Source organism: Melopsittacus undulatus, chromosome 7 (assembly GCF_012275295.1).
Source record: "Melopsittacus undulatus isolate bMelUnd1 chromosome 7, bMelUnd1.mat.Z, whole genome shotgun sequence".
NCBI lineage: Eukaryota > Metazoa > Chordata > Aves > Psittaciformes > Psittaculidae > Melopsittacus > Melopsittacus undulatus.
In genome coordinates, this window is record NC_047533.1 from 13,975,911 (window position 1) to 14,000,384 (window position 24,474).

The 24,474-nt window shown below is 38.6% G+C and overlaps 1 protein-coding gene across 3 annotated transcripts; it reads left to right on the forward strand.

Annotated features, from left to right (window-relative positions):
* The first annotated feature begins 10,331 nt into the window (after window positions 1–10,331).
* Window positions 10,332–23,133, forward strand: ZNF518B (zinc finger protein 518B). 3 transcript variants are annotated; one of them, XM_034064971.1, is made up of 2 exons: window positions 10,332–10,402; window positions 17,594–23,133. In XM_034064971.1, the coding sequence occupies exon 2, from the start codon at window positions 17,799–17,801 to the stop codon at window positions 21,039–21,041; it is 3,243 nt and encodes a 1,080-aa protein (XP_033920862.1). In that variant the 5' UTR covers window positions 10,332–10,402; window positions 17,594–17,798; the 3' UTR covers window positions 21,042–23,133. The 3 variants fall into 3 exon arrangements, with proteins under 3 accessions (XP_033920862.1, XP_033920860.1, XP_005148544.1); XM_034064969.1 differs by having other exon boundaries at window positions 10,345–10,480; XM_005148487.3 differs by lacking the exon at window positions 10,332–10,402 and adding an exon at window positions 10,926–11,131.
* Window positions 23,134–24,474: the final 1,341 nt, after the last annotated feature.

The following is a 24,474-nucleotide window of genomic DNA, read 5'->3' on the forward strand; positions in this document are numbered from 1 at the left end:
CACCACAGAGCTGGAAGCTGCAGGAAATGTGTTTCCCTTATTTATCATGTGTTCTTTCACAACAAATGCCTTCTGTTCTGACCAAAATTCATCATTAACTCTTGCTGATTGTACTAAACAGTTAAAGAAACCTCTCTGGGGAAAGAGGCTATCAGCAATTTTGAAGATATAATAAGTGATGTTTGAAGAGGACAAAGAGAGGAAAAAAAGGCAATTTTTCTTGTCCTGGTGGTGGTGGATAAGAGTGCACTGAAACAATGGTATGACTGATTCAAATTGTATGTGCAATTTCATGCTGAAGAAAAGATGCATCAAAAAGGCTTTTGAATAGATTTAAATTTCTTTATGACCGTATCTCATTTCTCTACTTGCAGTACTTCAGTGGAAATATACAGCAGTATCAATCCAATATATTTTTCCATTTTACAGTTTTTAGGCTTTCGGATAACTCAGAATATTCACAGAATCATAGATTTATTTAGGCTGGAAAATAGCTTTATGGTCATCAAGTCTGACCACTAACTTAACACTACCAAGTCTAGCACTAAACCATATCCTTAACCTACTGATGGGCTAAAACTCCCTTCAAGTTTAAAGGTGCGCTGCACTCCACAACATAATGTGCATGCATCCATTTTGCCAATGTCAAAATCAATTGAAAACAAAGATGGAGCAGAAACAGCATTCATAAGTTAATTCTGAACTGTCCAGTTTGAAGCAGGTTGCATGAAGAGAAATTAAGATCAGAGAACTAAGGTAACTAAGTGATGCGTGTACAGAAGGTTGTTTCAAGTCTGCGTCTTTAAAATCTCCCTTTTACTAGTGTGCTGTTTCATCAGTGGTCTATCTAGTATAGAAAGATTAAATGACAGTTTTGACCTGCTTCATCTCTTCTGCAAACAAGCAGATTCAATGAGTTTCAGCTTGTTCATTGACATAATTACCTAGGTTATCTGGAGCTTGACCAAAGCCCACTGAAAATTAATGGAAAGACGTCTATCAGCTTTAGCAGATCTGAATCCTGCCTTTAGATCTTGGAGTAAAGATGACAGCAATGAAGGAATCCACTTCTGAGCATAAAAAGAACAGATCATACTTCCATATTTTGCTTTGATCAGTTAATGACTGACTTTTAAATACAGAATTGAATACAGGCCTCATGATGTTTCTAACTGAAGTGACTTGACAGGATTTTGTCATTAAAAAAATAGGAATATAAATGAGATAAATTAATATTGGTAAAATTGGGTAACAGAATGTAAAAGGGGGAGCTATTTGCACATCTTAATTTTAGTTCTGAAGAAATAAAGGTATAGCAAACAAGATAGCATTTTGTGTTATTAAATAAGTCAGTTATGTGTGCTGGGTAAGGGCTTTAAAGTTCTGTTGGTAACTAAATAGGTAGATAGGGTCTTGGGGTCATTGAGATCTATAAGCACTGAAGGACCTCAAATAAACCATTTTTTGGGATATTAATATAAAAAGTAATATTAATTTAAATTAATCCAGGTTTATTGAACTGCTCTACAGTTTTAGGGTTTTTTTTAGGCAGGACTCCAAGAAACTCTTGGTAATAACATGGCAACAGACTAGTGCTTTGCTTCTACAGTAAAACTGCTGCTTAAAATTACAAGTCTAAACATATGCAGAAGAACAGTTCCCTTTAAGACTCAATGAATTTAAACAATTTTAACTCAGAGCCATGTTTCAGCAATATTGAATGAAGATTTAAATGCACTACAGTAAAGTAACAGCATAAAGAATGTCTCACTTGGAATGTTACTGTTGCTAGTTCCCTTTATGTTGAATGGTTTCCAGGAATGGGAAGGAAGACTATATTTTTCTTGCAAAAAATACCAAAAATGTTTTATACTCTTCTAATTCTAATTTGACTAAAGATTTCCCTGTTTCCAACCTCATTATTTTATGAAATTATTTACTGCAACTAAAAATATTACTAAAGACGCCTGTTGAGACATCAAATTGACTTCAAAAAGCCAAATAAGCTCATTAGGTGTATAAAAAAGATTAGCTGCATGTGCTATCTGTTCAAAGTCAATTAACTGACTTTTATTTAAAATGAGAACTGTGCACATTTTTTTCAGTGATGATTACAACACTAGAGTTATGTAAAATAATAAAATCTCAGAATACATTTACATCTAGGTTTCTCCCCATCATAAGTTGCTCAAATCTATTTCCTTCCAATGCAGCATGTAAAAGCTGCAAAATAAATGAGGTAAATCAGTTCTCAAACATGTCTGATGGCACCAAACTAGACTTCAGGCAGCTAAATGTTGAAGCCTAAGATATTCCCTTGATTACTCATCCAAGCTCTTGTACAGCACCAATTATGTCTAGCATTTTGGGGTTTATCTATAGAGCTAAGGAGATTTAAAGCTCCAAAGGGGAGAGAGCAACATTAAGTACATGGGGATGAAAGTGATTACACTAAAAAAAAGTTTATTTTTTAGCCTTCAGTAATTTATTGTTTACCACCTTTCTCTTACAGGCATATTTAAAATAAAAACATCTATAGATGTAGTACATAGGGAGAAAGTGATAGTGATAGTGTTTATCAGATCTACTTTCTGATAAACAGTAGAGAAGATAACTTGGAATATACAGAATTCAGTATGTTATATTTGGTACTTAACAAGTTGTATTTCAGATTTGTGAATATCCAATATTTTTGATGCTTTATTTTGCAGCAGTTTGGTAATGTGATGAAATGTTTCCTCTCACTACACTTGGAACTATGTCTGAAAAGCAAGGAAGTTGCTAAGATTTCTTTTGTGACTGCACAAATCCGAAACATTATTTTTTTTTGTTCCTTAATATTAGATTGGAGTGAGTAAATGATTATGTGCCATGTTTTAACCCCAGACAGCAACTAAGTACCACACAGCACACTCACTCCCCTTAAGACATCACTATAAAAGAGCAATGAGACTCTTTGAGTGGAGACAGTAGTTCACCACAAAGAGTTTAATAAACATTTGTGACTCATCAAAACGGTATTTAACACAAATTTATTGCCAAAGTTGTCATAGCAGCAGGAAACTTTAAAATCCCATGGGTCTCAAGTACGGAAAATCTGTGACTGCAGCATTGTCTACGACACAGGCTCTTTTGCATCAAATGATGAACCAGTTCTACAGTAGCAAGCTTGAACAAAACTGTCCTGAAAACTACACTCCTTTCTCTTAAACCATATGGGTGCAACGCTGGGATCCTTAACTATCAGATGCTTGAGATACTTTCCAGCAATCTATAGGTTCAGGAAAAATTTAAGCTAGAAACTATAAACTTTTAATCTTCTCATGCCTTTCTAAGATAAGAAATTAAAAGATGCCACTTAAATGTGATTTTGATCCAGAATGAGGCAATTTTGATATCACATGGTGTCTCGGAGCTGTATTGAAGGGTTTATATTTCATACAGCACAGCCATGTCTCATGCCATTCTCAGTGCTCTATGATGACACAGCAGCTCCAGTGTTTTGGGATGTTGAGGAGGAGAAAGAAAATGCAGTTCTCAGGCTTGACTGAAACATGTATTTACTAATTCTAGAATCCTAAGAATAACTAAAACCATTTCTTTCTATTAATTCATCACCTTTATTTCTTCAGGAATTAAACCCCATAGATACAAAAATAAACCACGAGCAACAGCAATGACCTAAACGTCTGAGCTATTGGAGAAAAACAAAAATTGTCCCGAAATTCGTCTTTGGCCCTTCTTCATTTATTCTAAAGAAAAAGGCACACATTGTGCAGTCTTCTTCTGGATTTACATTACTCTTCAATATTTTGTTTAATATCAAACTAGGACCTTTTTATAAAAAGTCACAAGGCAAATATTTTAAAATAAAACAATGTCATTTAAGACCTTGATTGCTTTAGCAGGGTTTGCATATGTATAGATTTAACAGGGATGACCTGTTTTTAATTTCCTCATAGATGACAAAACAGAAACTTCACAGAATGGCCAAGTATCTGCTCTTATAATAGTTACAATACTTAAAAAAGAAGTCGAGGCACCTTTGAAATTTAGTAAGTTGTGGAAATGAGGCCCCTACTGTGTGAGGCAAATCTGCTTTCACCAAAGATATGTAATTTTGTTATCACACAGAAGCTATCACTACTACAGGTAAGAGAACACACACACTGGTTTTTCCTCCTTTTTGCTCATTGTGTGGTCAGCCTCTCCTATTTCTCCCAGGTAGGTATATTTTTCCTTGTATGAACACTCTTTGAGAGAATCTGAAACAGAATTAAGCCTGAGGGGCCAGTGCTGATGGCAGTAGTTCCTAGGAAAGCACTGGGTGTTCAGGGATGTTCAAACAGGAATACTGCAAGGTTTATTTTCACCAGATTATAGAACCATACAGTAGTAATGGATTGTGTTACTGCATGTCTATATATATAGAAATGAAACAAATATCTGGCAGAGTATTCATACTATTATTATGGATGTTTTAGTGAACTTCCAGACTGTATATAAAAAGCCTGAAAAGAGTATTAAGACATGTTAATGATACCTGGCTAAGCACTGCTTTTCTGATTTCTGTGTAAAATGCAAGACTGTTTCAGATTTCTCTTACTGTATTTGTTTTCAGGATGTATCTTTACCATAAACACATTTTGTTGCTTAACTAAGACTGTTTTTCTGTTCTTAGGTATCTTCAAATGTTAAGGGATAGCTACAAGCCATAAAAATTAGTGGTGAGAGAGAACTGGTCACTTGTAACTGTGTGTGTTTTTAATTTAATTTTAATTTTTCTTTCTCTCACTTCATATTTCATCCCTGTTCTCCATCAGGAAATTATGGGGTGCACTGAGCTCTCCACCACTGCCCACTGGTTTCCAAGGGGTTGCCGCTGGAGATGTGCCAGCTGACAGTGGTGGTCCGTGGGGCTTTTCTCAGCCTAACCATGACCAGGGAACACGGAGCTGGAGGAGGCTCTGGCTTAACTTCGGTCTCTTTCTCGCAGGTAATCACTGTGTGCTGCCCTTCACAGAAGTGCCGAATTCACCCACAAAGTAATGATTGCTCACAGTGTGCCTGTTGAAAAGCTGTTGCAGAAGCTTCCCATCTCCTGTAGTTCAGAACCTCACACCGGCCTCTGTGTTGCCCATAATCTCAGTTAGCTTCTTTCCCTTGATCTTAACTTTCATCTGCTAACCTGATTTCCTAGGGGAACAGGGTTTATGTGATCACACAGCCTAGAGCCTTCACCTTCATGCTTATATCTGTTTCCCAAATGAAACAACTCAACGACTCCGTTAACCCAACTAGTAGCTGTTCTGCCTTGCTTGCTAGTAGCCCATCGAAACACGTTTTGCTTGATGACAGGCAGAACTAGGCACTGCCATGTAGCTCAGGAACAGGGGAGTGAGGTTTTGTGTACATTTTGGCATGGAGAAAAGAGTTGCTATCTATGAGCTGGTGAGGGCACAGACAAATAGGGACGTGGGTGGAAATGTTGGGGCAAGAGAAGATAGAAAAATGCAAGAGACTTGATTTTTTTTCTCCCCCAAGGCTAGAAGTTTAAATTTCCTTAAACCGAGGGTGACTGCAGAGGATTTTATAATATGACAGAACTACACTCCAGATAACAAAACAGGAAGGCAATCTTGAGAGAGTACAGCAGCAGGGCTGCACCTTGGCCACTAGAGAGCAATAGATAACCAGTAGTTGTGTGCCTGCAAAATCCGAGCTCCCTATAACCATGTAACGCTTTTAAAAATACAGATGCAGAAATTAACATCATAATGTAAAATTACCCTCTTGACTCTTTTTAATAGTCCTAACGCCCTCCAATCACACAAAATAGCAGGAGGGAGCACGCTGGTAATTAGCAGCAACCCGTATTTAAAGAAACCTCTAGAATGCATCATATAATGTATGCACTTTGCTTAGCCACATGAAGTGGGAACGAATCTTGCAGTATTAAGATAACCTGCAGAAATACAAAGCCAGAGTTAAGCTGGCTCCTCCTTCAGTCTGAGTCCAAGCCTGCACTATGAGGGCTGGGAAGCTTTCAGAATTGAAACTTCTTTTGCTACTATTTTAAATCCTGCGTATTGCCATTGTATGCAATTTGTGCTTGCACATTTCAGAAAACAAACAGTGCATTTTTCTTTTCTAAGTGCTATGAATGCTTTCAAAGTAGTATATTTTCACCCTGGAAACCAAAATGTTCCACTCAACATAACTCAGATCTACAAAGTGCATTCACATAATATATGCCCAAAAGAAGCTCTTTCTACTCCATTCTCAGAGTTCAATAGACTCTGCTATTGCATTTTTGCAGCCTATAGTGAATAAACATATCTACCTGATTACTGCTATGATAGCATGTCCTGAAGTGGGGTAGGAGAAGCTGGTATGTTACTGCAGTGGCTAAGAGAGAAATTCTGTATGTCTCAAAAAAGAGTCCTTTCTTATTTTCAACATGGGTTATCACTGCTGGCTTTCTTGGGTTTTCAAGTACATTACTTTCTTACTTCCTTGGGAGAGACTGTGAATTTGGTAAACAAAGCTGTTCCAAGAAAAACTCTTAGTGCACCTGGTTAAACTTGTAGCCAATTTACCCTCTTTATTCTCTTTCCTCCTGAGGCTTGTCCAAACACAGCTATTTCATAGTTTTGCAGTTGAGCTGCAAAGCTGAAGGTCTACAGCAGCAACTGTCTACTTGTGGCTCTTATGGCTATACAAGTGATTATCAGCTTTTCATGTTATATTGTTAGAGGGTGACAAGAAATTCAGGCTGACAACGGGACCAGCAGTAGCAGAATAATCGTCGTGAATTCTTGGCATGTGGGTGTTCCACAGTGCATGACAGAACTAGACTCACAGTGGATAGCAAAAGGATGCAGGGAGGGCATCGTGCTTTTGCTGTGGAAACTAAGACCCACTGTGAAGTAAAATAGGCTACTTGCTTGGATGCTGCTTCTATTTGCAAATTAGTAGCATTACTATCAGCATCTCCTACTTGGGTAACAACTCTTATCACTTAGTGAGGACCTTTCCTTTAGGTCCTCAGCAGTTGACTAACTAGCCATGCAGGGAGGGTGAGTCACAGGACAAACTGAGAAGGAGCAAAAGACCTGGGAATTCAGAGGTCACTAACATAGATTGGCAAACTGCAAACACAAAAGGAGTTATAAGGTGGCAAGTGCAGCAGAATTACTCCCTCTCTGGTAGTCTAAATAGGTTCAGGGATGAAGCCCAAGTAAGAAAGAAGAGCTATTACCTGATCTGATTGGGTCTGACTCATCTCTGCAGGAAGCATTCACATCACAAGGAAAGGAAATGGAGTAGCTTTGAAGGCAAATTTAGAAAAAGCAGGGAAGGGACTGAATTTATGTAGCTGGAAAACACTGAGGAAGATGCAAATTTACTCTCAAGCTTTCCAAAGCCTCTTCTGGATGACATTGTTTAGTCTGTCCTTATTTAAACACTGAACAATCTATTTGCATTTGTTACGGGCAATGGCCTTTCTAACTTCAGAGCAGGCTAGCTAGACATATAGCTACACATATCTAAGAAAGAGCAGTAAAAGTGCTTTATAAGTGCTTTGTATCAGATAACTGATTCCATTTTAGGGATATGAAGACTATTTGTCACACTTTGGACTGTTTCAGATACAGAGATGAGCTGAAAAAATAACTAGCAAACTATTGACTTATGACTTTTGTTTCAGAATATCATCTTTTATTTTAGGAATGTTTCTAATTTTGCTGGTTTTGAAGAAAACAATCTGCTAAGTGTAGCTCACTGATACAAAAATTTGCAACTGGCTGGAGCAGATCAAGAGAGGTTAGGAAGCAAAGTACAGAATTATAAGGGTAAATATTTATTCACAAGCACAAGATGTCCCAGCCAAACTGGATCACCATGAATGTGATTTTTACACCCTTCAACCATTCAGGTACAACATAATTTGTCTAATTACTAAGACCCACACTACCAGTTACTAATCATAGTGAAAATTGCAAAGCAGCTGTATTTCTGCTTGTGTTCTTGCTGCTTGCCTATTCATTCAGATGTTCCTGGAGTCAAGTTTTGCAAGAGTTACTTATCTACAATGCCAGAGAACACTGTGAGGGTTTCAAAGATGTTTCAAAGATGCTGTCTTTATCTGGCTTCTCCATGAGTATCTATCCTTTGGGGACAGATCTCTGCTTCCAAGAAACAAAGGCCTTATTTCCAGGGCTGGGCTGTCTTTTAGTTTGTTTTAGTTGAGCATGAACAACATCAAAGCCTCCAGTTAAATTCCATTACCTCATTACATTGCAGTGTATAATGTGAAACAATACATATGAACAAAGTTAATAGGCTTTCATATTATAAAGACTGACTGACATAAGAGTTGGGAAAGTGAATTTTCATAACATCACATAATCACCTTTTCAGAGTAGCTGACAAAAATCAGTAAGTGCAAATTGTCCCTGGTGGCTTTCATGGGACCCACATACACAGCTCTCACTCATAACTCTTTACATTACAATGTACACACATGATTTTTAGCCCTTTGTTATATCATCTTTGTTTTTTCAGACAGAAGCTTACTTAGCTGTTCCTTACATGGAAGTTAAGAGCAAAGTACCTTTGATTTTACCTTTCATTGAACCTTTCCCACTCCTGTTCTGTCTTTCCTGAGCTGAGGGAACCCAGAACCACTAACAGCTTTCAAGATGTGGTCAGATAATGAAATTACACAGCTGCATAAGGATGCTTTGTTCTCTGCTCCTTTTCAAATCCCAGGATACAGCTCATTTTTCTGAACTCTATTAAGCACTGAAGTGAGATTTGCACAGAAATATATTGTAATTCTGAGATTTTGCTCCTGCACAGAACTAGTCATCTTGGAGCTCATAATTTTATATTTCAAGTTAGGTTGTTCTTCTCCAGTGTATTGCTTCTCTATCCAAAATGCAATCTGACATTTTACTGCCTAGTCATTCAGTTTCTTAAGATAGTTCTGCAGATCTTCAGTGACCTTTTCTCCTTAAGCCACTGAATAGCTTCATGTATCATTAGAAGGCTGTCACCTGAGTGACTAGCTCCTTTCCCACGTAACTCGCGAGCATGTTAAGGAGGTCCAAGCAGGGACTGCTACAACAGTGCACCTATGACATCTGTACTGCAAGTACCACTCACTACCTCCCACCTCCTGTGCTCTGTCTTTAAACAGTTACTAATTCCAAGACATTTGGTCTTATGCCATTACTGCTAAATTTCTTTGACAGTCTTTGCCAAAAGCTTTCTAATCCCAATAGGCTCTATCAGCCAGAAGACCTTCTTCACAAGCTTTAAGAATGTCCAATAAACTAGTGTTCCAAAGAACGCTGTTAACTCTGCTGATCAAAACATGTAACAGGCTGAGGGCATAATCTCATTTTGGAACTAAGAAATTCATAGCTGAGCAGGTTGTTTTTCCCCAGAGTTCCCTGTATGATAGCTTTAGCTCTCCCTTTCCTTTTTCTTTTTTGTGACCCGAAGAGCCCATTCCAAACTCCGAGATCCCTGAAGATCCGTGTTTGTGTGTAGACAATGGAAGGATTGCTCAAGTCCTGTTTCCAGGGCAGAATTGATAGAAATTGTAACTTGCTCATGGCTCCTCTTATGACAAAGAAATCCATGCTAATGGAACAATCAACAAAACTGAGTTTAACTTGAAGGCATGAGCCAAAATATGCTATTTTACAGATGCCACCTGGAAAGATTTTCAGACCCCTGTTAAATGTGGTTTTCTTTTCAAGCAGAGTGGTTAGATACTTCAGTGACATTAAAGGTACTTCTAGAGGGCAAGATGCTGGCCGTTAAAATCATTCTTCCTCCCTTCGAATTTGACTAAGAACAGTTTATTTAACAGGAAATTCGGATTTTACAGAAAGCATCTGAAAATACACAACTGGTACGTCATCCTACTACAGAACCTAGCAATCCACGTGTCATGTATGCCCACACCATAGACTAGTTAAAACACGGTGGTGCCAAGGGGAGTGTAGAGAGATTACTGGCAACAACCGCTCTTCCTTCTGCCTGCTTTCCTGTCAGAACCCTTGAGGGACAGCCAGCAGGCAACAACCCGATGGTACACATCATGTGTACCCTCGCCTGCATCTCGCAGGTGCCTTAGCACCCATCCAGCTTCATCCCCCAAAGCCCATGCTACGTCCTCGAGCACTGCCGGGCCCCACACTGCTCACAGGGCGGCGCTCCCTGAGGTGCCACCTCAGCGCTGGAGCCCTCTCCACCGCACCGCACCGCGCCTGCGCCGCCACCGGCGCGCCCGGGGCCCTCAGTAGAGCTCTACACGGCGCCGCCGGCGGGAGCGGAGCTGCGGCGTTGGCCAATGGGGCGGCACGGCGCTGCCGCGGCCGCTGAGGTCAGTTCCGTCGCCGCGGTGGGTGGTGGGCCGCGTTGAGGTGGCGGCGGCGGGGGTCTCGTCTGCGCCCTCGCTGGGGTAAGTACCTCAGGGCGGGAGCTGCGGGCCCGGGAGGGTGAGTGTCGGCGTTTTGTGTGCGCATGGAGACAAGGGGAGCGGTGGCGGGGTCTGCCCTGATGGAGGCAACCCGCCTATGTCCTCGTCCTCCTCCGAGACAGGTGAGCTCGCACACCCTCTCCCGGTGCCAGCCGGTCTAGCGCCGTGCTTGGCGCTGTTCCTCGCCGCCTTGCCCGCCACTACTGGGGTCCCGGGGTCCCGGCGGAGAACGCGAGCTGCGGCCCGGCGGGCTGCGCGGTGCTGCCCCCTGCGGGCCGGCGGTGCCACTGCGTGGCAGTGCGGGCGGAGGCGCCACCCCGGCGGCGGCGGGCGGAGGGCTGCGAGGCCTGCGGAGGGTCCGTCGCCCGCCCGGCCGCCTCCACCGGGGCAGCGGCGGCTCTCGGCCTGCGGGGACGGGTCGGGAGAGAGGGAGGCCCCTCTCTGCCCCCCGAGGGGCAGCAGCACGTCTGTGCGGGTGGGCTGGCTGCCCAAGCAAAGGGGATTTTGTGGTGGTGGCTGACGGGTGCTGCTGTCTCGTGGACGCCATCAGGCTGCTTCAGCCTCGTCTGGACTGTAAAGCTGTTGCCCAGGTTTGTCATCTTGGTCGTCTTCCTGAAGAAAAGAAGCTTTCGGGTTAGTAACTTGTGTTATTGAGCAAAACAGAAAAATTTTGTGTTTTGTGTGTAAATTGTGTTCTTCAGGGTATTTGTGCGTAGGATTTGCTTAATTAAATCCTACATTAAATTCTGTTGCAAGAAGATTTATCATAACAAAGTGTTACATTGGACACTTAAGATAATTTAGACGTATAAAATGACTTGGATTTCTTCTAAATAAGTGATCCAGTGTTATAGATACAGCCAAAGTGTCTTGAGATATATATTCAACAAAAAAGTCTGTTCTATTATTAAGAAGACTAATGGTATATTCAGGGTTTTGCTAGCATTCTGTTCTGCATTGTTACCACAGTAGGTGGTTAAGGGCAAGGCCCTTTTCTTGCATATGCAGATATCATATGGCTAATTCCAGTAAGAATTAAGTCTGTGGAAGAGAATTTTAGTATCTACATGAGTGTTTTGTGAACTAGGCATGAAGGAATATGTAGTTTTAATGGAACTCTCCTTCCTCATCTCCCATTTTCTTAAGTGCCATACTTCTTTGCTTTCTTGCATATAGGCCTTAAAGCTTAGAGTAAGGTGATGCTGAATATTAGTCACTATTGTTTGGATATATAGAAAGATTTTGAAAATGGTTGCAAGTTGAGTGAAACGATGAGATGTGCAGCATAAATTTAAAATTTTGTCATACATATAGTGCTAAATGACTGTATGAACATCTCTCTAATATATTACTTGTGATAGTTATTTGAGAATAACTAAGTAAGCTTATTGCAAGACCACTAAGTAGTTGAATAGTATGTCAGAAATGTGTATCTTTCCTATACAGATAAAGCTAAGCATCGGTCTTAGAGCCACAGAGAAGCAGACCTCCATTTTAGTGCAATACATATAAGTACCAGTCTTTATACAACACCAATAAATATCAATAAATTGGACATTTTTTCACCTGTGCATTCAGAAAAGTGATGTACTTTTAAACAATATTTCGTTTAACTTTATAAGTAGCAAAAATGTTGAATGTAATTATTTTTTTTCTGTAGAGTGAAATAAGTGTATATTTTATAATAAAAATAAGCTCTAAAAACCTGATGTGTATTCTTTGCTCTTCTTATTTCTCTGTATTGCCATTACCCATTCATTTTGATGGATAAAAATGAAAGTGCACTTAGGATTCAAAAGTGTTATGACTGTGATTAGCTGTTACTGTAAAACAAGGTGTCTTTTTAAGAAGAAATAATTGTAGATGAAATTTCTTTGATGTATTTGAAGCTCTTGTTTTTAATACAGAATCAATTCTTTTAATGAGTACTATATATTACATCTGAGTGAAGCACTTTGGATGTCTTCCAGTCATTAGGCCTAAAATTAGTGACTGGTAGTTGGTGGCCACATAGTTGGGTTAGTAAAACAGTTAACTCTGCTTAGTCAGTTGGTGCTAAATGGGCAGTGTATACTATATATAATATTATAAAACACAGGCAGATCATTTTGAACTTACACAGAGATTTAAGCTTTTCAGAGACTCAGATTTTACACAATGCATCTTCCTGATGCAGTGATGCTCAGTGTCTTCCAGTCCTGTTTAAGCTTGTTTCTCTTAAGAGATGATTTATATGGGCTTTTCAGTACTTGGTTGTTGCAACTTGATTGCTGCTGGCCTTGACTGTTGGATGCAGTTTGTGAACTTAGTATGTGAGAGGTATGTACTTTACCAAAATCAGGTCTTATTCATTTGGTCACATATGATAAATGCATGATGCTCATTGCACCCATTTTATTGATAGTAGTGTAGAATTTGAGATAAAAAGGGAGCTAAACCACTGAAGAATACGTATTTTTCTTTGAAATCATGAACAAAGGATTAATATATTTGAAGTAAATGGATATTTCAGGAGCATAGAATAATGGGAAGACACTGGCAGTTTTTGTCTGGCAGTGGGCACGTCAATGATTTGTAATTACTGCAGTGTAAAAAAACCCTTGTGTTTTATGAATTTGACAAGCTGCAGAGGGTGTTTCTTCCTTTTTTTCTTGGGTTTAATTGATCCTTGTTTTCTGACCTTTATGTACATGTGATATGCACTGTTTGGAATGCCTTTTGACTCCTGCAGATCTATTGATTTCTGTCTTGAGCAGCAAGGTTCAGGATATACTAGTGTGTGAAAGGTGGGAATGTTTCTTTTTATTAAATGCCCAACTTCTTTATGTCACTGCATTGTATGTGTTCTGTAGGAAGAGTGAGTGAGAGGCTGGTTTATCTTCCTTCTGCTGTCCTATTTCCATGAGCCTCTTAAGTTTTTGCCTCCAGTTTATTTTATTTTTTTTCCCCTGAAAACTAGGGCCTGTAAATTTTATAAATTTCTCCTAATTCAGGTACTTTATTGTATTTCAGAATATTTTTTTACGAACTTTTTTTGAATCCATTCCTGTTAAAACAATGACTGGAATTGAGCTTAACACTGCTAGTGTTTCTTACTCCATTCTTCAGCCATACTATTCCCAATTTGCCATTCAAACTCCATTCAGACTTTCGGGTCTTCCTTTAATGATATCTTTGAATTGGTCTATGTGCTCTGTATTTGATTGTAACTTGAAAAATTGAGTATGTATCTTTTAATTAGATCTTCTGAAGCATGTCTCTGTTAACTCTTTAAATGACAAAACAAATCTTCAGGGGAATCTCTTTTCCCCCTTCCCCATGCAGAATAAATGGATGCTGGATTGCACCAACTCTGTATATGCTGATGATGTAATTTTTCTGAAGTAGCAAAAAAACGGCCAAATATATATACATATATATAAATATAAAAATGAAGTTGCACTGTGCTTTTGGGCTTGGTTTGTCTGAAATAATGATAAAGGGACCTGTTTGCATAAAATGTTTTCTTATTAACTGTTCAGTGTCCAGGAAAGATTGGTGAATAACTAGGTGTGGAGACAGCGGCAATGTCACATCAGCATCAAGGGTTATTCAGTTCTTTCTTACCTTGTACTTTGGCTGGGATAGAGTTAAATTTCTTCATAGCAGCCTGTACACTGCTGTGTCTTGGATCTGTGGCTAAATCAGTGTTGAAAAAACACCAGTGTTTCAGTTGTTGTTGAGCAGTGTTAGCACAATGTCAAGGTTTCCTTTTACCCCCCTCTCTGCCTCCACTGCAGTGAGTAGGCATGGGGTGGGCAAGGGACTGGAAGGGCATGCTACTAGAACAGCTAACCAGAATTGGTCAAGGGGATAGTCCATGCTGTATAATGTCATGCTCAGCAGTGAAAACTGCAAGTAGAGGAAGAATGAGCAGAGATGGGGGTTGGCTTCCAAGGTTGTTGCTTGGAGACTGGTTAGGAAGGTGGAGACTGATTTCCTTTGCATAACCTCTCCGCCTCTTTCTGTCACCTATTAAACTGCCTTTGTCCTGACCCATAAGCTTTCTCACTCTTTTTCTCCAATTCACTCCCTCAGCTAACCAGGGAAGGAAAGGGAGCCAGCAAGCAGCTGTGTGGCTGCTTGGCTGCTGACTAAAATCAACTCACTGTACATCTGAAATACAGTTGCAGTAACTCCAACATTAGAAACCTAGGTTCTAGCAACATGGTATTTGTCACAGGTGAAAACTTGTGTTTGGGTTTAAACCACTACACACCTGTTTGTTTTCACATTCATATATAAAGCTGTTTGAGTTAGTAAAGTTTAGAAACATTACCAACCTGTTCTTTGAATTACCTCTTAAATTTTCCTAGTATCCTCTTGAACTAAGCAACCCAGATCTGTCTTTTAAACGTTTCACAGTGGTTTTTGTACTTTCCTGCACTTTAAAGGTAGTGGATCCTTTTTCACGTTGTCTCATAAGGTGAAGTTTGCAGTGTTAAAAGAATATAAGAAAGCTCCATGTGTTTTTAAAACTTTTTTGTGGTCAAGGATTTTGATGGCATAAAGTGCTCTATGCTTACCTTTTGGTCAGTTCAGATGGAGGGCAGTTTTAGTATCATTTGATAGTTGTTAAGAACAAAAAAAGGCAAATATTGATCTAACTTCATCCTTTCCTTTCAAACACAATTTTAGGTCTTCCTTAAAGCTGTGTAGAAATCTTCAAAGCATCTTTGCTAGGTGCACCTCTCATATGAAGAAAGGCTAAAAAAATCGTGAGTTGTTCAGTCTGCAGAAGCGAAGGCTGCTGGAGACCACATAGCAGCCTGGCAGTATCTGAAGGGGACTTTCCAGGATGCTGGAGAGAGACTCTTCAGCAGGGACTGTAGTGATAGGACAAGGGGTGGTGGGTTCAAACTTAAATGGGAAATTTAGGTGAGATATAAGGAAAAAGTTCTTCACTGTGACAGTGGTGAAGCACTGGAACAGGTTGCCCAAGGAAGTATGAATGCTCCATCCCTGGCAGTGTTCAAGGCCAGGTTGGACAGGTCCTTGAGCAATCTGGTCTTGGAAGGAGTCCCTGCCTATGGAAGGGGAGTGGAACTAAATGATCTTAAGGTCCTTTCCAACCATGACCATTCTATGATTCTGTCTTTGGTCTGGATCTTGAGCTAATCAAGATCTCTGTCTTTCTCCTGAGGTAAAACAGTGGATCTCCTGAACATAGGCCTACCATCACACTACTGTGTCAGTAAGGTTCATCTTAAGTCTAAGAAGTATAGTAGCAGGGGAATAATGGTCCATCAGAGACTACCGGAAGCATTTGTTTTTTTTTTCCTCTTTAGAATGTGGATAATAAAGGACATAATGTGAGCAACATAAGAATTTATTTAAAAACGTGAATCTTCAGATCATGATTACAGTAGTCATATACTTGCCTGCTTCCTGGGAGCCTGCCATTGGTTTGTTTTTTGGGAAATAGAGGTATTGCACATAAGAGTGTACAACTGTCTGCATTGCAGTGGGATGAAATTACTGCAGTCTTTATAACTGCCTACTGAGGAGTTTTATAGGTGTGTAGCTATCCATGTGCTAAAGAGTAGAAAGGCCATTATGTTGTCCCTAACCAGTTTTCTAACTTAGTTTTACTGCTATTTGAGGTTACATCATATACTTGCTCTTTGCAGAGCTGCATCTTTAGGTCAGCATTCCTATAGCAGTTATTGGCAGATGGAGCACAGGGAGCTGCCAGAAAAGCTTTCTGGATCAGATGCTGACTCCTATCTCAAGCCACTGGGGAGATGTACCATAGTGTAAATTTTTCTCATTTGTGTAGGATTATTGTAATAGGATGCTACTTAGGTGATCTCAGTGCTGTACTTTTGGAGCCCAAAACAGGACCTGTTCACTTTTGATAGACTTGAAGAGGAACTGGATTTCAGATGCATATGTCTTCTATAAGATGTATTGAAAATTAAAGGAGTTCTGAAATAACCTCATCAAATAGGTTCTGTACATGAATGCAGATCTGTGCAACAGCATGTCTGTAAGTAAGAATGTTTGAGTGAGAAATACGTTGAGCAGATTTTACTTGTTGGTGTTAGTTTTCTACCTTGTATTGGTTTATGTATTTTTTAAAAGGCTAATTTAGTGGTTTATTTTCCAAATAGCAGCGGTCTCATAGTCTTGACAAAAGCTTAAAGGTTGAGATCTTGTTCATGTTAAATACAGAAGAGAGACAGTAAGAGCGTTGGAACCTGTGGGGCCAGATATACTGCACTAGTTAATGTGGTGATCTTACACCGATATTACTGTTATCCTTCTGCTCCCCTCTGCATTGTTTATTTTGCTTGATTGACACATTCTGTATTAATCAGGATGAATTATTTATATGCTTGTCCTCATACAGAGAAATGATTACACTGTGATATTAATAAAAGTGAAAGTAATTAATTTTGCAGCTGCAGATTATTTTTACTTCAGTACTTTCAGAACATGTGAAGTATAAATTGCATCTTGTTACGAATTGCTGTTAAAGACTGGTTCTGAAACATTGGCACCGATTCCTTCTATACTTCAGCAATTCCATGCAAACTTAAATCCCCTTGTGTTCAAAATCAAATACATAGTTGTGTGTTTCTACTAATCATTGTAATCACTCTCCTTTTTTGATACTACTGTGATTCACAAGTGACACTTGTAGTGTTTCATAATATCTTTTCCTGAGTTAAGAGCTGTATACAAACTGAAATCATGCTCTACTGCTCAGTTCTGTTACCAAGTGTCTGTCTTGTTAGGCTTCTGAACACATTTCTTAAACGTGAAATGTATCATGACATGGAAGGAATAGCATGAGGCCTTTTGGTTTTGATGCATAGCAGATAATTGTATGAATTTATGAATATTTTTAATAAGAACAGATGTTAAAGGATTATTGAATTGGGTATGTTTTGCTTGGAGTTCATGTTTGTATGTGCAGAATAGTCAGTGGTTTATTTAGAGTTGCACCTTGTAATCCAGTTGTAGTCCACTAATAGTTATATTATTAGGTCACTGTATTTCAGCAGTCAGTGAATTGTAACTGACCTAAATCTTCTGCTTTTTATTCTTTAGTGCTGCAAGTTGATTGAGTAAAATAAAGAACACGGAATATAATATGGATGCAGTTGCTTGAGCGCCGTTTCTTCCAAAGTGTATATTCTGCAGATTGGTGGCCTGAATGATTGATAAGCAACCATACACAAGACTAATACCAAGAAGACATTCTGTCTGTTGCTGCTGTGTTTGACAGAACTAGTGCAGACTCACAACATCTGAAATGCAGTTGAAAAAAATGAGGGAAATTTTACCAACGTTGTACCCTGGCCAAGTTAATGATAAAAATAATTCCTTAACTACATCCCCAAAGCAATATTCAGAGGAGAAAGTGAATCCATCAAAAGGGGATGATGACCAGAACTGCTGTTACCAAGGGACTGAGGCCGAGAACAATAAGGTGTCACTGATAAGCTGTATAAAATGCAGAAGTGTTCAGAAAATTGCAGTGCAAGATATAGAAAAGCGTAAGGAGCTTGGGTGGACTGAAGACAAAAATTTCATCTGCAAGAAGTGCAGTCATATTCCACCACCAGCTTTCCATTTTGTTCCTGAGGGTGCCAATGCTGTAGACATTCAAAAACGAGAAAAAAAATCTCTAAGTAAAACCCAGAAAACATTTAAAGTTAAAAACTTTCTGCCAGGTAAATACTACTGTGATAAATGCAGATTTTCAACAAAGGATCCGTTACAGTATAAAAAGCACGTAAGTCAACATGAAGAAATTAAATTTATTTGTTCCCACTGTAGCTATGTATCCTACACCAAAGGAGAATTCCAGAGACATTTGGTAAAACACACCGGAACTTTTCCGTATCAGTGTAAGTACTGCGAATATGGTGCTGTTAGACATGACTACATAGTGAAGCATACAAGAAGAGTACATGAAACACCCACAAAACGACTATCAAATAATACCATAAACCACAAGCAAAAGAAGCCAACTCAAAGCACTTTATTTGAAAAGCTGAAATATGATAAAATTAATTTTCAGAATGAACATTCAAATTCATCTTCAAATATGGTTTGTCACATTCCACGTAAAGCAACTAAAAGGGCCAGTTTGTCTCATGATGTAGAATGTACCGTGAACACAGCACCAGTCCAGGATAAACCAATATCAGGGCCATCTAAAATAGGCATATGTGAGAATCAGAGTGTGGAAGTTGAGGTTTATTCTCCAAAAACAGAGCCTTTACAACCTGGGATGCCTTTAACAGTAATTGCACCATCTGAATTTGTAGTTCCTTCTAACTGTTTAGCTCAAATAGTAGAGATTAAAATAGTGAATGGAGCACAACAACTTGTTCTTAAACTGATCCCTATGAAAGAAACAACTTGTAAGCCTGTAAACAGTGCTGAAGAGCAACTTAAGAATCAAGGTATAGAACAATCTGCAGAAGGAAAAAAACCATCTTCTCTATCTCAAAATGAGTTACTAATGATGGAAGTGAATGTAGACAAATTATCCAGTGTCAGTAACCAGCTTAATTTAGATAGTACACATGACAAAAATTCTGAATGTCTTTGTTTTTCCAATTCTCAACTCTCAGACTGTAACTCTGTATGTATACAGAGGGAAGATGCATCAAAATTATGCTTTCATTTGGTGAAGGGTATTGATATCCATTCAGGTGTTATAGAACTTTGTTCTCCGTCTCTGGTGATGAATAATACAGAAAAAAGAAATGATTTTAAATCCTCAAGGTGGAAAGTAGATGGAAAAAATAACTTACATTATGACTTGCATTGTTACGAAGGTGTGGATATACCCCCTCCGAAATATGCTGCTATTTCTGAAGATGAAAGTTCCAAGAACACTTCAGTAGAGGTTGGTCAGGAGGGAAAAAATTCTTCTTCTGCAGTCATTAAACAAAAGGATATATTGCCTCTAAAGAGGGATGACAAAGTATGTAGGAGTCTGCCAGTCAGCTCTACAGAAACACATTTAGCTGGTAAAGGTTTTGATGAAAAATCTGTTACATCTTCTGAAGCAGGAAAAAACTTCTATGTTGCTAAAAGTCCACCTTGTGAGGCCATGACTTTTGGCTTTAGCAAAGTAAAGAGAGCAGGAACCATAAGTCAAAAGAACACTCATCTTCTGGAATCATTAGAGCTACAGAAGAAGGAAAATAAAGGCAATCCTTTTGAGGGCCCTGTTATTTCATCTGTATTTTCTCTTAGCTCTGGGACTGAAAATGTTCCAGAGAGTGTCAGATGGGATGACTCAACATGCAATAAGAAGTCAGCAACATTGCTGTGTAGAAAGATTGCTCAGCTCATGTCTGCTGCTGAATCTAACATGAAATCCATGCCTTTGAGATGTCAAGCTTCTAGTAAAAAAGTGGTTTCCCCTCAAGAAAATTCAGTGGGCTGTGAGAGGGCTGTTTCTGCCTCTGAAGTGGAACAGCCCATGTCTTTAACTCAAGTGCATGGTAGAAACAGTGTGATTAGTAGTGAAGAACATAGTAAAGATCAGCTGCTTACATTTGCAAGTACATCTAAAAACAGGGTAACTAAAAATTCGCATGTTGCTACTCCAGTGTTCATCCCCAAAGGGACAATGCTAAGAGTGCTGAATGCTACTAGCAGTCAAAACTCAGATGGAATAGAAAACAGAAGTGAAACATCAGCTCCTTCTGTGTATTGCAATGAAATGTTTCTGCCTCGCCCGGTTCCTGTCAGTGTTTCTGAGACAGTTAGCAGTAATTTGCCATGTTTACCTAATCAGAGTGAGATGCATCCAGAGTCCCGAAATATATCACTCAGGAAAAGACCAAAGCGAGAGGCAAATATTAAAAATAATAGCAAACAAACTGGTGTGCTGTTGCAGAAAAGCAGTAATGTGAGTAAGCAGAGCAAACCCTATTCAAAAAGTCAACTAGGTCCCAAAAACAAGGCAAAACAAGCAAGCTTCAGGGAGCTTCCTAAGAGGAAAACAAGAACTCAGTCAGAAAACAGTTCAGGTTCTGACATGTCATATCTTTTGACAGCAAGACGTCTTCGTCTTGTTCCTCTGAGAGCAAATCAGTTGATAAAATGCCCTCGTCGTAACCAGCCAGTTGTGGTACTAAACCATCCTGATGTTGACACGCCAGAGATAATTAATGTCATGAAGACTATCAACAAGTATAAAGGTCAAGTCCTGAAAGTAGTTTTGTCAAAAAGGACAAGTAGTTGTCTTGGTGTTAGACGCTATCGAAAACGTCTTACTCTTCAGAACATTGAGACAGGGAATCAAGCAAAAAAGCGGAGTATGCTGAAAATGAAACTAAAAAAGACCCATAAAAACAACTATCAAGTGGTGGAAACTTCACCAGCTGAAACACTTCAGTGTCTGTTTAAGTGTTGGTTTTGTGGAAGAGTATATATGGACCAAGAAGAATGGATAAGTCATGGACAGAGGCACTTGATAGAGGCAACCAAGGGTTGGGATGTTCTTTGTCTTCCGTCACAGAAGCATTAAGTGAGAGACTAGTGGAAGGTTCCCCTGTTATTTTTATTGTGTGCCACTAACTTGATTGGAAAGTTCAAATCACTGCTTAATTTTGCCAAAAGGTGTCTACTGTGAGCAAAGTGGAAGAAGAGAGCAAAGTTAGAGATACAGAAAAGTTGATAGGATTAAGCACTACTTTGCACTCTCATGTCTGAAAACTGTGCTGAAGTTCAACTTCATCTGTCCATAGGAAAAATTTGGAAAAGATTTGCTATGCAAACATCTTTATAGTTACCATTCTGTGTGTGGTAGGATACTGTGCTGTAACTTGTCTGTGCTAGATCTGTGTGGATTAAAATCCTAGATGATGATACCTTTGTAAATTTAACAGGGTTTAGATTGTTTTAGTACAGCATAGTGTTTCAGAGATTGAGCATACATGTACTGAAAAGCACTTCCGATCCTCTGTGAGTAGCAGTTGTGTATGATAGGTTTTAGTGGCAAGTTAAGCACCAGATACAAAAAAAGTAAAACTTAAAAGGACGTACTGTGTTTCAGTGAAACAAAGCCTCTTCTGCTGACTTTAGAGGAGATACAGGAGTGCAAATGAACAATCTGTGGGATCAGTGTTACTTCCACTAGCTCAGATAGCACTGAAAAGTTTAATTTTATTCAGTACTTAGTTTTTACCTAGCCTGCATTGGGTAGATGTGAGAGAGCACAACACTGAGCTTTCTGTACCATCTTTGTTCTGAACAGGCAGAGCGGGAGTATTGTCAGGCTTGGACTGATAGGAATGAAGCTTTTCACTATATGAACTCAAGGCTGTTTTGAAATCTAAGGAAGTAATAGCCAAATGTAAACTCTCTACCACCATGTGTGTTTAGCCCGATAGAAACACATTTACGTAATTGGTCATTTGATTAGAACTCTAGTTGGTGAATTAATGATTATTGACAGGGGGAACTTGCTGAAGGTGAAGACTTTCAAACTGAGAAATGATGCTGCACAGCTTTTACATTGACAGTGTTGAACCAGATTTTCAGTGCAATCTTTCATCCTTAATCTTAAGAATTTAGGTATTGTTAGAATATATTTTTTGTAGGTCTTAATTCATACAGGCATGTGTCTAGTTACATATGTATGTCTAATGTGTATCTACCAATTTCAGTGTAAACATCACTCAGTTGTTTAAACACTTTATTATATCAGGGCCAAATTTGAAGTTTTTAGTGAAGAAAAGGGATGATGATGCTGAAGTCTAATGTCTCTGTACATGAACAGTATGTGTTTTTATTCATCTTGTCAATTTTAAATAATTTTGAAACCATATAGGATGCAGTATGTTGAAGCACATATTTACAGTTAAAATAGCTTCTTACAGTTTTACAGGTAAGAAAATCAATGCTGACTCTAATGCTGGATGTGTGTTCTATGTTTTAACTGGGACTACACTTGAAAAGCTTGTAGTCCCTAACTCTTTTCACTGTTGGTGCAGTTTTGTAAGCAGTTTAAGCTGGGAATATTTTTTTTATATACTTCAGCAGATTATATGTTGTTTTGATAAAGTATGTATTGTATCTGCATTGAACTGTATATATTTTAAAACTACATCTGACTGAGGCTTATTTTCAAAGCTAGTTAAAATGTTGCTCTCCCATCATTTTGCAATACAGTGTTAAAAGTCCTTCAGATAGTTGGTGCTTTAAGACAGATCTTTTTCATCATGTACACATGGAAAACTTTTGTATTATTTGTATCAGACTAACCTGTTCCACAGAACAAAGTTTCTTTTGTCAGTTTTGTCAAGAAAAATGAAATGACAGTTCTCATTTTGTATTCAAATGGAATTCTATTTTTTTAGACAAGTACACTAGAGGGTTTTTTTCACTTCATATACTTTGATGCCAAACTTAACAGTACTGTTTGCAATTTCAGTTGTGAAAATAGTTTCCGTTTTACAATTACAGCATGTCACATGTAATAAATATTGAAATGATTAACATAAAAAAAAACCCCATGGTTAAAATTACTCCTTTGTTTTAACTCCTTCAGTCCAGGTTCCTGTCTGAATTAATTTTGTTTCTGTAGAAGCTACTAAATAAATAGTTTTGAATTTGCTTTGTATGTGTTTTCTCTGGCAAAATTATAACATTCTTTTAAAGATACAAACTCTTAAAGGAGATTACAGCATGCCTCTTTTCCTTTTTATGAGCTTTGCCAAACTCTACTTGGCAGCTTCCGTTTTGTTCATTTTCATTCTCATTTTTTGATAACGTAATGTCAGAATAATTTCCTTCAGGTGTAACAGTCTCAGTGATTTGGGAGAAATAATAACAGTGAATGTTCTTTTGCGTTTTGATGCAGCGTTGAGAAATTAAGAGGTTGTGAGGAGGTAACCAACTGCTGATTTCTTTTTTTTTTTTAGAGTTAGTTTGTGCCACTACATACTACATCATTAACTGGAATGTCTTGTTTTGGGCTTGAATGTTTTTATTCTTCTCGTTCCTATTCTGTAAGGATAGAGTAACTGAAGTTGCTTTCTTGATATATTCCAGTTGCCTAGTTAAACTTCTGAGTGTGCTTAAAAAGGAAGATTATAGATGGTTTGCAGAGAGATACTGAAGTTTGCCTTCACATTTAAAATGAATTTAGTTAAGCCTTCCGAACCTCAAATTATATGAATAAATATTACTGTATTTTTTAACTGGAACATGCTTTTGCGATGAGTTTGAAGCACATCTACACTTCCTACTGATGATTTTTTATCTCTGTTATTTGCATGTTATGAATTCAGAGGGTCCGTTTGCACAATGGTTTTACTATCCAAGTGTTTGAAGGCTCTGATATGGAGATCTGCTACTTAAGCTAAAGAATAAGTGTTAGTTAAGTAATAGAATTTACATAATTAAAGCTAGCTTTGTAATCTGCTCCAATACCTGTGAGCATCATCTGACACCCACTGACTTCAGTGGCTGCTGAGCACAGGTTGTTCCGATGCAAGCACATGCCTAGACTGAATGAAATCATTAAACAGTAAGGACTTGGATAAGTAGCATTTCATTGGTATTTTTAAAAGCAAGAATACTTTTTTTTTAATGTGGCTAGAATGCTTTATTAAGTTTTGCTACTAACAGCTGCAGTAACATTGAAGTAAGCAAGACTGAGTTCAGTTTTCGTCTTGTGTTAGAAGGTAGAGTGCAAGATAAGCAAATTATTCAATCATTGTCAAGGTATTGGTCTCTTAATGATTTACTGTGAAATAATACAATGGCATATACTTTACCTGTATCCATGAAGTTAAAAACGAATAAAAAAATGGGAGTTGATTTGTGTTCTCACTTGGAGACGAATTTTCAGTGGAACAGTGTAGAGTGCTTCATAATATTATGGGGAGCTCCTCACTCAAAGGCTAATCTGTTCTTTGAGATTTCTAAATAATTGTTCTGTACAAGCAAATTGA